This window comes from Salmo salar, chromosome ssa26, assembly GCF_905237065.1.
Source record: "Salmo salar chromosome ssa26, Ssal_v3.1, whole genome shotgun sequence".
NCBI lineage: Eukaryota > Metazoa > Chordata > Actinopteri > Salmoniformes > Salmonidae > Salmo > Salmo salar.
In genome coordinates this window covers 43,197,088-43,212,087 of record NC_059467.1, presented here as the reverse complement: position 1 = coordinate 43,212,087, position 15,000 = coordinate 43,197,088, and the positions used below count along the sequence as shown (strand labels likewise).

Genomic DNA, 15,000 nt, shown 5'->3' with positions numbered 1-15,000 from the left:
GTGCAGGTGTGTGTGTGATTGCAGTGTGCAGGTGTGTGTGTGTGTGTGTGATTGCAGTGTGCGTGTGTGTGTGTGATTGCAGTGTGCAGGTGTGTGTGATTGCAGTGTGCAGGTGTGTGTGTGTGTGTGATTGCAGTGTGCAGGTGTGTGTGTGTGTGTGTGATTGCAGTGTGCAGGTGTGTGTGTGTGTGATTGCAGTGTGCAGGTGTGTGTGTGTGTGTGATTGCAGTGTGCAGGTGTGTGTGTGATTGCAGTGTGCAGGTGTGTGTGTGATTGCAGTGTGCAGGTGTGTGTTTGATTGCAGTGTGCAGGTGTGTGTGTGTGTGATTGCAGTGTGCAGGTGTGTGTGTGTGTGTGTGATTGCAGTGTGCAGGTGTGTGTGTGTGTGTGTGTGTGTGTGTGTGTGTGTGTGTGTGTGTGTGTGTGTGTGTGTGTGTGTGTGTGTGTGTGTGTGTGTGTGTGTGTGTGTGTGTGTGTGTGTGTGTGTGTGTGTGTGTGTGTGTGTGTGTGTGTGTGTGTGTGTGTGTGTGATTGTAGTGTGCAGGTGTGTGTGTGTGTGTGTGTGTGTGATTGCAGTGTGCAGGTGTGTGTGTGTGTGTGTGATTGCAGTGTGCAGGTGTGTGATTGCAGTGTGCAGGTGTGTGTGTGTGTGTGATTGCAGTGTGCAGTGTGTGTGTGTGTGTGTGTGTGTGTGTGTGTGTGTGTGTGTGTGTGTGTGTGTGTGTGTGTGTGTGTGTGTGTGTGTGTCTCTGTGTCTCAAGGGGCTCCATTTTAGAATAACGTTTTTATTTCAGTGCTACATTTGGCCAGGCCCTGTCGTCCCCATTGACACCTATTGATTGTCAATCTATTCCTGTCAAGGACTCCTATTTCCACAGCTCTGACAAACGCTTTACCCTCTCTGGCCTCTACACTGTTTGTCAATACCGTTGAATATTATCACCATTGTAACCGTAACGGATGGGGCTGCGGAAAATAAAAGTCTGTCTGAATTATTGACACAATCTCAGTTTGATCAAGATAGAGTTTTCTCGCCACAGGATCAAAGCCCTTTCCTCTTTGTGAATCGTTAGCGAGAGAGAGAGAACCATACAGGTAAGTGTGCATTAGTCTAAATGAAACGGCTTTTAAACTCTCCTCTTAATTTGGATGAATCTGCCGTCGCCAGCAGTCGGTCCACGGTCAAGGCCAGCATGGGTTTTCCCGTGTATTGACATCGTCGTAATAACGTGATGGCGCCAACATCATCAGAGATAAAACCAAGATTAAAGACACCAGGCGCAACGCAAAGTGAATTGCCAAATGTCACGAGCAGGTTGGATATTTTCCGGTGTAGTCATACATCACATGAATCTATCCCTCCATCTTTCCAATCTCTCTGCTTATCTCTCTGTTCTCGGCGGGGGGGGTTGTGGTTGTGGTTGCAGGGGTGTTATTAACTAATAGCAGAGGTTCTTTGAGGAAGGGGGTTATTCGACGGGGGCGCATTGAGCCCCTCTCAAAGACTGGCCTCTCTAATCTGGAACACGCTTCAGCTAGTCTCCCTCCGTGAGGAGATTAGACCACCTGTGAACTCCTATTAACATGCATTTCCACCACAGTCCTAAAGAAGTCCAGTCAGCCCTGATCTTGTGTGCTTCAACCACATTTAAACTCATAGGCACTTCATATTCCTGATAGTCCCTGTAGACCTGTTTATTCAACTTCCTCCCCTTTCTAATACTCTTCCAATAGTCACTTTTTATATATATTCCATTTTTATTTATTTTGGGCATTTTTGTATGTGTATATATATGTATTTGTATTTTTATATGTATGTGTATATATATGTATTTGTATTTTTATATGTATGTGTATATGTGTGTGTATATATATGTATATGTATGTGTATATGTGTGTGTATATATATGTATTTGTATTTTTATATGTATGTGTATATATATGTATTTGTATTTTTATATGTGTGTGTATATATATGTATTTGTATTTTTATATGTGTGTGTATATATATGTATTTGTATTTTTATATGTATGTGTATATATATGTATTTGTATTTTTATATGTATGTGTATATATATGTATTTGTATTTTTATATGTATGTGTATATATATGTATTTGTATTTTTATATGTATGTGTATATGTGTGTGTATATATATGTATTTGTATTTTTATATGTATGTGTATATATATGTATTTGTATTTTTATATGTATGTGTATATATATGTATTTGTATTTTTATATGTATGTGTATATGTGTGTGTATATATATGTATTTGTATTTTTATATGTATGTGTATATGTGTGTGTATATATATGTATTTGTATTTTTATATGTATGTGTATATATATGTATTTGTATTTTTATATGTATGTGTATATATATGTATTTGTATTTTTATATGTGTGTGTATATATATGTATTTGTATTTTTATATGTATGTGTATATATATGTATTTGTATTTTTATATGTATGTGTATATATATGTATTTGTATTTTTATATGTATGTGTATATATATGTATTTGTATTTTTATATGTATGTGTATATATATGTATTTGTATTTTTATATGTATGTGTATATATATGTATTTGTATTTTTATATGTATGTGTATATGTGTGTGTATATATATGTATTTGTATTTTTATATGTATGTGTATATATATGTATTTGTATTTTTATATGTATGTGTATATATATGTATTTGTATTTTTATATGTATGTGTATATGTGTGTGTATATATATGTATTTGTATTTTTATATGTATGTGTATATGTGTGTGTATATATATGTATTTGTATTTTTATATGTATGTGTATATATATGTATTTGTATTTTTATATGTATGTGTATATATATGTATTTGTATTTTTATATGTGTGTGTATATATATGTATTTGTATTTTTATATGTATGTGTATATATATGTATTTGTATTTTTATATGTATGTGTATATATATGTATTTGTATTTTTATATGTATGTGTATATATATGTATTTGTATTTTTATATGTATGTGTATATGTGTGTGTATATATATGTATTTGTATTTTTATATGTATGTGTATATATATGTATTTGTATTTTTATATGTATGTGTATATGTGTGTGTATATATATGTATTTGTATTTTTATATGTATGTGTATATATATGTATTTGTATTTTTATATGTATGTGTATATATATGTATTTGTATTTTTATATGTATGTGTATATGTGTGTGTATATATATGTATTTGTATTTTTATATGTATGTGTATATGTGTGTGTATATATATGTATTTGTATTTTTATATGTATGTGTATATATATGTATTTGTATTTTTATATGTATGTGTATATATATGTATTTGTATTTTTATATGTGTGTGTATATATATGTATTTGTATTTTTATATGTATGTGTATATATATGTATTTGTATTTTTATATGTATGTGTATATATATGTATTTGTATTTTTATATGTATGTGTATATATATGTATTTGTATTTTTATATGTATGTGTATATATATGTATTTGTATTTTTATATGTATGTGTATATATATGTATTTGTATTTTTATATGTATGTGTATATGTGTGTGTATATATATGTATTTGTATTTTTATATGTATGTGTATATATATGTATTTGTATTTTTATATGTATGTGTATATATATGTATTTGTATTTTTATATGTATGTGTATATGTGTGTGTATATATATGTATTTGTATTTTTATATGTATGTGTATATGTGTGTGTATATATATGTATTTGTATTTTTATATGTATGTGTATATATATGTATTTGTATTTTTATATGTATGTGTATATATATGTATTTGTATTTTTATATGTGTGTGTATATATATGTATTTGTATTTTTATATGTATGTGTATATATATGTATTTGTATTTTTATATGTATGTGTATATATATGTATTTGTATTTTTATATGTATGTGTATATATATGTATTTGTATTTTTATATGTATGTGTATATGTGTGTGTATATATATGTATTTGTATTTTTATATGTATGTGTATATATATGTATTTGTATTTTTATATGTATGTGTATATGTGTGTGTATATATATGTATTTGTATTTTTATATGTATGTGTATATATATGTATTTGTATTTTTATATGTATGTGTATATATATGTATTTGTATTTTTATATGTGTGTGTATATTTCGTGGTATCCAATTGGTAGTTAATCTTGTCTCATCGCTGCAACTCCCATACGGACTCGGGAGAGGCGAAGGTCGAGAGCCGTGCGTCTTCCGAAACACACAACCCAACCAAGCCGCACTGCTTCTTGACACAATACCCACTTAACCCGGAAGCCAGCCGCACCAATGTGTCGGAGGAAACACCGTACACCTGGTGACCGTGTCAGCGTGCACTGCGCCCGGCCCGCCACAGGAGTCGCTAGTGCACGATGGGACAAGGACATCCCTGCCCGCCAAACCCTCCCCTAACCCGGACGATGCAGGGCCAATTGTGCGGCACCCCATGGGTCTCCCGGTCTCGGCCGGCTGCGACAGAGCCTGGACTCAAACCCAGAATATCTAGTGGCACAGCTAGCCCTGTGATGCAGAGCCTTAGACCACAGCGCCAGTCGGGAGGCCCCTGTAACTGAAGTGTTGATAGTCCCGGTAGGCCAGTTTATTATTTTAGCAGGATGCCTTTGTCGTCACCCTTATTGTCGTGTTTTTCTCTTTCTACAGTTGGCACTGGGCGCTTTCCCCTATCCACAGGTGAGTCCCTTCCTCACTACATTCCATACACATGCTATCATGTTTGGCTATGTAGAAGCCACACAGTAAGGTGTCATGACAACATATGGTCATAGGGTCTTTCTCACTCCCTTAATTCTGTGTGTGATGTCACTGGTGGTCCGGCAGCGACTCTCTTATCCATTCTCCATGTTGACCCTACTCCTACAATCCTGCTCATCTTCAAATGTAATTGCTGAGCCACAGAAGAGGTCTGCTGAATCCCATCAGCTCTTTAATTAGGCCCTAATGAGGGCTTAGTACCATAATCCTCCTCTGAGCATGCTGAACTTGGTTACCTCGCGTGACTGGCTGCACGGCGGCCATCTTGGAAAGCCATGTGGATGGTGGCTATAATGGTGGTTATTGAGTTGATTCTTTGAGTGTTGTTTATGATGTGTCACTGGACAAAAAGGTCTTCTCACTTGATCAAGAGTGACCTTTCTGAAAGGTCACCTGGCTTTGTGACATCTACTTTATCCATTGTGTGCTTCAACTACTCCGACTTACTTTCCATTATTCATTCTTCTGAGAGGAAAATGGAATGACAAGACAAAATGGCTACTGAGTATGTAGAACTTTCTATAAACCTCCAAACAACCATAAAATAATGAAATGTAGGTCTTAAAGAACATTGTTTTGTGAAATAAATGGGCTGGAGTCAGGTACCTCAATTATTGTCCCAAATACCTACAAATAATACATGTGTCCTTTCTACATAAAGGGTCCCGTGTTTCTCAGTTGGCAGAGCATGGTGCTTATAACGACAGGGTTGTGGGTTCCATTCCCACGGGGGACCAGTACAACAACAAAAGTATGAAAATGTATGCACTCACTAATGTGAGTCTCTCTGGATAAGAGCATCTGCTAAATGCATCAATCAGCAGTTGGAACAATAAGAAAGCGTTCTCCCTTCACCTGTTTCTGAGGAATTGGGGCTAGATAAATCTAACCGCTGTTACATCCATAACTCTGTCTATGAATTTAAGGACTGACCTATCAAAATGATAGTTTTAATGATGTTGTGAGGTTTTATAGTGTTTATTTCCAAACATTGGAGCAAAACAAGCTTATGTTGGGTTCAGATGGGGTACGACAGTGGAACTAAGCTCATGAGACATTTATAGGTTATATTCTCCAACAATCAATCAGTACATTTCATTCATTTAGAAGTCCAAAAATGGATGAAGCAACTGCATATTGGCTTTTTAAAAAAAGGGACATTAGGTTCTACGATGCACTTTTCAGGTCCATGTCTCGATGTCCCAATGCATCACTCACTGCTAAGGCAATACGCTGGGACCTTTTAATCGTCAACACAACTTCCTGTTACATTTCTTGTGCTCAAGAACAAGATATTATTATTTTTAAAGTCAAATGTCGATGGACTGTCCCTTTAATATGTGACTCATAAGGTACACAGTTTCCAAGCTGTGAAATGTAAACTCCGTGGAGGCTGATTTTAAAGGAGCCCAGTGGGCTAGAGCAGAGCCCTAGTACCATTAGTCCAAGCTCTGCGCTGGTGACCGCTTTGTTTCCCAACGCTAATTAACCCAACAGGCACGCTGCGAACCAATCTAATGAACATTACTCACGGCTACCATGACCGTCGGCCTGTGGATGGCCTGGAACACCCAAATAAGACTGGAGGGAGACCATACCACTGACTGACTGAAACTGGGATATGATGCCAAGTGTATCATGGTTGTGAATCTATTCCGTAGCTATAAGATACCGTAGCTGCGTGTCCAGAAGAGGAATTGTCTCGGGTCTGTGGCATTGTTTATGATGTTTAGTACGCAGAGTAAGACCTGTGAATTAGGGCCGTTGTGATAGTTATCCCTAGATGTGTTTCTGTAGGGGGTTTGTAATAAATGGATGTCTTGAAGAGAATAATTAAGAGGATTTAAGCCCGCTACACAGTGATTAAGCTGCATAGTGAATCAGTTTTGTTAATACTCATCCTGGAGACATGGGAAATACTAAACTTGTTTTGAGGCGACCAGTCAAACGTGTGTTTGTGCCCCCTGTGTTCATCCTGCTGTGATGACGTACATGAGGTCTCCATGGGTATTGTGTGTGTGGCCTCGGGCATGTCTCATTTCAGAGTGCTGCCACTCTTATCTTCAGCAGTGTCTATTAACATGGCCATTATCATGTTAATAGACACTGTATGATTACATACAATAATGAATGCCTCACAGTCACTCACACACACACACACACACACACACACACACACACACACACACACACGGTTTTTGAATAAGAAGCGGAGAGATGTGGGCTTGTCTGTTCTTCTCTGGTATTTACATATCCACCATTTTGTATGGAAGGGAGCGTCATTCTCAGCATCTTCATGTCTCTTTTTAATAGGCATGAGACCTCTGGTAACACTTTAATATCTCCAATATATTCAATCCAATCTATAGCAGTCTGTCTGCCAGTATACTTCTGCCAGAATCTGATTCATAAATTAGCCTAAATAACCAGAGGAAGAAAAAAGACAAACTTATTTCTTGTTCTTTACAAATGGAGCCATAGGCGTTGTGGTGGAGCGTTGAATGTTTTCACACCCCATTAATTTATTTATTCTTCCTCTCTCCCCCTCTTTCACTGTTTCCCCCTCTCTCACTCACTGTTTGCCCCGCTCTCGCTTTCCCATCCTCTCTCTCCCTCTTTTACTGTTTCCACCTCTCTCTCTCGCTCCTTGTTTCCCCCCTCTCTCACTGTTTCCCCCTCTCTCTCTCTCTCTTTCTCTCTCACTGTTTCCCCCTCTCTCTCTCTTTCTCTCTCTCACTGTTTCCCCCCTCTTACTGTTTCCCCCCTCTCTCTCTGTTTCCCCCCTCTCTCTCTCTGTCTCTCTCATTAATCCCCTCTCTCTCACTGTTTCCCCCTCTCTCTCTCTCTCTCTCTCTCTGTTTCCCCCTCTCTCTCTCTGTCTCTCTCATTAATCCCCTCTCTCTCACTGTTTCCCCCTCTCTCTCTCTTTCTCTCTCACTGTTTCCCCCGCTCTCGCTTTCCCATCCTCTCTCTCCCCCTCTTCCACTGTTTCCCCCGCTCTCGCTCTCTCTTGCTCTCTCTCTCACTGTTTCCTCTCTCTCTCTCCCCCCATCTTTCACTGTTTTCCCCCGCTCTCGCTTTCCCATCCTCTCTCTCTCTCTCCCCTTCTATCTTCCCTACATATGGAATTTAAAGCTACACCAAGAGACAGTGTGTGCACCAGGGAGATCTGCCAGTGCTCTCCTCATCTCTCTGTTCATTTTCCCTGCTCCATATGGCGTTACAGACAGTTCACCTGCAGGCTGTAGCAGATCCCTGGTAGAACGGGTAGCTTCATTTCACCAGGCGCAGCCGGCCAACGTCCTCGGGCCCAGGCTGTCAGCTGTCTGCGCAGAAGCCCCCTGTGCTATCACCCTCCACAGTCCACCCGACTGTGGCAGCAACACAAATAGAGAGAATGGAATAAATTGTAAGCACCTGAGATTTGCTCAGGATAGGTGGTTTTGGGAGAATGGGGTCAGTGTTTTGGGTGGGATGTGGGTGGATTTGAAGGGCAGAGGGGTGTTTTTGTTAAGAGCTGTTGTAACGCTGTAAGGGGCCTCTGTACTCACCCTTTCCATTTTGAGGTGTGTGTGTGTGTGTGTGTGTGTGTGTGTGTGTGTGTGTGTGTGTGTGTGTGTGTGTGTGTGTGTGTGTGTGTGTGTGTGTGTGTGTGTGTGTGTGTGTGTGTGTGTGTGTGTGTGTGTGTGTGTGTGTGTGTGTGTGTGTGTATATGAGTTGCCTGGAGTATGGGTTAACAGTACGGGCGGAGGTGGCGATAACAGAACACTCCACAGCGTTTTCATCCTGTGTTTGTCATTGATTAGAGACGGCCTCTTTAATTCCTCCTCACCCCATGCTGTGATCCATTTGCATTCGTTGTGAGGAGTTAATGGAGTTTTCTCACGGCTCTGAAAGTCTTTGAAGACAGCAGACGGGAAGTGATGTGTATACAGCCGCCGGGGCAGCGCCCCCCTGATTGATTTGGGCTCTTTTTGCTTTTCCTCATCTCCATTTTAAATTGTTCCACAGAAGAAGAACAAGAACAGGAAGTAGTTCAAATATGTTTGATGGTGTTGTTATGAAGGGATCACATAAAAATGTCAAACAAACTGTAGAGGGATTTAACAGATCAGCGATTGCACTCCCAAGTATTGAGTAATGTAGACTCTTTTGACACTATCCCCATATTGCATTGTGACACGGGGACTTTCATATGATGAAGTATCACACTTTCCAAAAATGTTGAATGCTTTATGCAGAGGCTGCATTCACCCGTCTGTGAACGTTTTGTACTTTTTGATGCTCTAGCTATTGCTCCCCTCAACCCTGGAACATCTGCCTTCAGATCAACACAGCTGTTAACATCTATAGAAATAGGAGACCAATGGAAGTATTGAGTGTTTCAATACAGTACTGTCTCCCTGTCTGTAGACTGTGCTGCAGCTCTGACTGTGAGAACAGCTTCTACATGATGACTGAGTAGGAATACCATTGTCTCCCTTTCTGTAGACTGTGAGAACAGCTTCTACATGATGACTGAGTAGGAATACCATTGCTTATAACCATGTCGGTCTATTCTGTTTTGATTGATGATTGTGATGAAACGAGGGAGTTTCATTGGGTTGACCTTGAGTGTCAGATTGAGAGACCATTTTGAAACCAAGACTTGAAAAGTCCATATTTTTGCCTCTACTCTTATTTGGGGTTATTGTTCATGATTCGAGTTGTTTTAACCTGAATGTGAAACACAGAACACTGTTGTTTTCCTCTGCAGGATTCAATCTTCTCCAGTTTGTTGTCCACAGTGGTCATTTTCAAACCAACTCTGTATCAGAAACAACAAGGGACTCATTGAAAGGTTCATGTATTGTTAGACCGTAATCATCATATGAAGCACTGATTACCCCCAGGACAAATATATAGTATGTTGTGATGTGTAAATTAGATCATCAAGTTATATCGTTCAATGACTGTTAAATGGAAAGATGGGACGGCATTGTTACGGCTCACGTTGTTGACGCCAGATCCAATTACCTTGTAGGAAAATAACAAACTCTTGACAAAGTACAACTCAAATAAGTTTGCCTTCAACAATCCAATTTCAACCCCTGAGCAGCTTGCAATTTTGTTTAGTAATTATTTCTGAATGAATTTGTTTTCTGTAGTCGCCCATAACCTGTCTGAATCAGGAAAAATATGTGTAGAGGCCATGAAGGAGCCTCTTGATATTTACCACCAGTGCAAAGCTGTCATTTCATTGAGAGAATGAATCAATAAGAGTTTTAAATCATTATCAAAAGAGCCTACGAAACAAGCAACTAATTGACTAAACATAATGGGCCATCTAGCTCAAAGCAGAAGACCTTGGGTCTCTTGGTATCATCTAGCTCAAAGCAGAAGACCTTGGGTCTCTTGGTATCATCTAGCTCAAAGCAGAAGACCTTGGGTCTCTTGGTATCATCTAGCTCAAAGCAGAAGACCTTGGGTCTCTTGGTATCATCTAGCTCAAAGCAGAAGACCTTGGGTCTCTTGGTATCATCTAGCTCAAAGCAGAAGACCTTGGGTCTCTTGGTATCATCTAGCTCAAAGCAGAAGACCTTGGGTCTCTTGGTATCATCTAGCTCAAAGCAGAAGACCTTGGGTCTCTTGGTATCATCTAGCTCAAAGCAGAAGACCTTGGGTCTCTTGGTATCATCTAGCTCAAAGCAGAAGACCTTGGGTCTCTTGGTATCATCTAGCTCAAAGCAGAAGACCTTGGGTCTCTTGGTATCATCTAGCTCAAAGCAGAAGACCTTGGGTCTCTTGGTATCATCTAGCTCAAAGCAGAAGACCTTGGGTCTCTTGGTATCATCTAGCTCAAAGCAGAAGACCTTGGGTCTCTTGTTATCATCTAGCTCAAAGCAGAAGACCTTGGGTCTCTTGGTATCATCTAGCTCAAAGCAGAAGACCTTGGGTCTCTTGGTATCATCTAGCTCAAAGCAGAAGACCTTGGGTCTCTTGGTATCATCTAGCTCAAAGCAGAAGACCTTGGGTCTCTTGGTATCATCTAGCTCAAAGCAGAAGACCTTGGGTCTCTTGGTATCATCTAGCTCAAAGCAGAAGACCTTGGGTCTCTTGGTATCATCTAGCTCAAAGCAGAAGACCTTGGGTCTCTTGGTATCATCTAGCTCAAAGCAGAAGACCTTGGGTCTCTTGGTATCATCTAGCTCAAAGCAGAAGACCTTGGGTCTCTTGGTATCATCTAGCTCAAAGCAGAAGACCTTGGGTCTCTTGGTATCATCTAGCTCAAAGCAGAAGACCTTGGGTCTCTTGGTATCATCTAGCTCAAAGCAGAAGACCTTGGGTCTCTTGGTATCATCTAGCTCAAAGCAGAAGACCTTGGGTCTATTGGTATCATCTAGCTCAAAGCAGAAGACCTTGGGTCTCTTGGTATCATCTAGCTCAAAGCAGAAGTCCTTGGGTCTCTTGGTATCATCTAGCTCAAAGCAGAAGACCTTGGGTCTCTTGGTATCATCTAGCTCAAAGCAGAAGACCTTGGGTCTCTTGGTATCATCTAGCTCAAAGCAGAAGTCCTTGGGTCTCTTGGTATCATCTAGCTCAAAGCAGAAGACCTTGGGTCTCTTGTTATCATCTAGCTCAAAGCAGAAGACCTTGGGTCTCTTGGTATCATCTAGCTCAAAGCAGAAGACCTTGGGTCTCTTGTTATCTGTGCATTAAAAACGTTCTCGCTGTTTAACTACAACTCCGTTTCTTGTGTTGAGCTTTTCAGCCATGAAAGAAACTTCAAAGCCTGTTTTTTTATATCTGAAGTAAAATAATTAAAACTTGATGAACAAAGCCAGCATTTTAGGTCATTGGACTTTCACGTACTTTGTGTTGGAACCTGTTTGTTTTCTGTGGAGTGGTGATGGATGAAGGCAAAATAGTCTATACTGAGCCCTTGTCATTTGGTAGTGCAAGATACTTGTCATCAGAGATGACTGGTTAATTATTCATTTTAGTGGTCGACCAGAGCCCCATGTTAGCCTCTTACCTTTTTATTTTTAAGAACATTTAATTATTTTTCTCTGTTTGAGTGGAAATGTTTGCTCAGCCTGCAGATTCCTATTTGAAATGTACATTATGCACAATTCATTCTACAACCCTGCATCTTTAGACAACCTGGAGGGGGTAGCAGGGAAGATGAAATGAACATTGCTGAATCTCTTCCACCTCCCCAAATGAGAGCAAGACTATTAACGTTTGGGTGTTTTTTTATTATTATGTAAATGGTGTTAACACATGCCCACCGGGGATACCATCACTTTCTCCCAGTGATCATAATGTGTCCAAGTGCTTTTGATTATGACATGCTAATTACATATTGCCTCTCTCTCTTCTTCTTGTCTTCGTCTGCCTTTACAGATTCAGAAAAACCAAGGATCTTTAATGGTGAGATTTTATGTATTTTTTGGGGGGGGGACAGTGTTTCACTCCCGGCAGTGTTTCACTCTCGAGTACATCCCTCATTTGAAACGTCCCACAAATTGCGTTTTTTTTTTTGCAATGAAATGATACAGCGGGCCTTAACTGCCAGTATTAGATTAGATGCTATTATAGAATAATAGAAACATTCAGGAGGCGATGGCTGTGCCGGAGCTTGGTGCATTTGATTAATGTAAATACCTTTTTATTACATTAGTGATTTTCTCTGCCACCATACTGTCGTAACGTCGCATGTAGACTAATACTTATTTCCTTTTCTTCTTCTACCCATCTTCTCTCCTCTCTCTCTGTCTCCCCATTCAAGCCTCTCCAGTTACTGCAATGCATCGTTGATGAGGTGAGTCGGCGTCTTATGTGCTTTCTCTCCTAAAGTCATTCCTAATGGTGTGGAAAGCTTATATTTTGTTTCCTAATGAAGCACAGTGCTCAGACGGCTTCGCTCGCGCTCACTCACCCCCCTTCGCCCCGCACACACAACCGCCTTGGGCCATTCCACACACACACACACACACACACACACACACACACACACATTGAAAGACACACACACACACACACACACATAGACACACACACACACACACACACACACACACACACACACACATTGAAAGACACACACACACACACACACACATTGATACACAAACACACACATTGATAGACACACACACACACACACACACATTGACACACACACACACAAATTGATAGACACACACACACACACTGATAGACACACACACACACACACACATTGATAGACATACACACACACACACACACATTGATAGACACACACACACACACACACACACACACACATTGATAGACACACACACACATTGATAGACACACACACACACACACACACACTGATAGACATACACACACACACACATTGATAGACACACACACACACATTGATAGACACACACACACACATTGATAGACACACACACACACACACACACACACACACACACACACACACACACACACACACACACACTGATAGACATACACACACAGACATTGATAGACATACACACACAGACATTGATAGACATACACACACACACACACACACATTGATAGACACACACACACACACACACACACACACACACACACACACACACACACACACACACACACACACTGATAGACATACACACACACACACACACACACACACACACACACACACACATTGATAGACATACACACACACACACACACACTGATAGACATACACACACACACACACACACACACTGATAGACACACACACACACACACACACACACACACACACACACACACACATTGATAGACATACACACACACACACACACACACACTGATAGACATACACACACACACACACACACACACACACACACACACACACACTGATAGACATACACACACACACACACACACACATTGAAAGACATACACACACACATTGATAGACATACACACACACACACACACACACACACACACTGATAGACATACACACACACACACACACACACACACACACACACACACACACACACACTGATAGGACATACACACACACACACACACACTGATACACATACACACACACACTGATGGACATACACACACACACACATTGATAGACATACACACACACACACACTGATAGACATACACACACACACACACACACACTGATAGACATACACACACACACACACACACACTGATAGACATACACACACACACACATTGATAGCACACACACACACACACACACACACACACACACACACACACACACACACTGATAGACATACACACACACACACACACACACACATTGATAGACATACACACACACACACACATTGATAGACATACACACACACACACGACACACACACACACACACACACACACACACACACACACACACTGATAGACATACACACACACACACACACACACACACACACACACACACACACACACATTGATAGACATACACACACACACACACACTGATAGACATACACACACACACACACACACACTGATAGACATACACACACACACACACACACACACACATTGATAGACATACACACACACACACACTGATAGACATACACACACACACACACACACACACACACACACACACACACACTGATAGACATACACACACACACACACACACACACACACACACTGATAGACATACACACACACACACACACACACATTGAAAGACATACACACACACATTGATAGACATATACACACACACACACACACACTGATAGACATACACACACACACACACACACACACACACACACACACACACACACACACACACACACACACACACACACACACACACATACACACACACACTGATAGACATACACACACACACACACACACACAATAGACATACACACACACACACATTGATAGACATACACACACACACATTGATAGGCATACACACACACACACTGATAGACATACACACACATACACACACATACACACACATTGATAGACATACACACACACACACACACACTGATAGACATACACACACATTGATAGACATACACACACATACACACACATTGATAGACATACACACACACACACACACACACACACACACACATTGATAGA

At 40.1% G+C, this 15,000-nt stretch overlaps 1 protein-coding gene across 2 annotated transcripts in view; it reads left to right on the top strand.

The window, feature by feature from the left end:
* Positions 1-15,000, top strand: part of LOC106596840 (dual specificity mitogen-activated protein kinase kinase 5) — a 167,753-nt gene that overhangs the window by 97,648 nt on the left and 55,105 nt on the right. For both annotated transcript variants that reach the window (XM_045707998.1, XM_045707997.1), the window contains 3 exons: positions 4,732-4,761; positions 12,229-12,255; positions 12,614-12,646. In XM_045707998.1, coding sequence (XP_045563954.1) covers positions 4,732-4,761; positions 12,229-12,255; positions 12,614-12,646 — 90 coding nt within the window. The remainder of the gene's footprint in view (positions 1-4,731; positions 4,762-12,228; positions 12,256-12,613; positions 12,647-15,000) is intronic.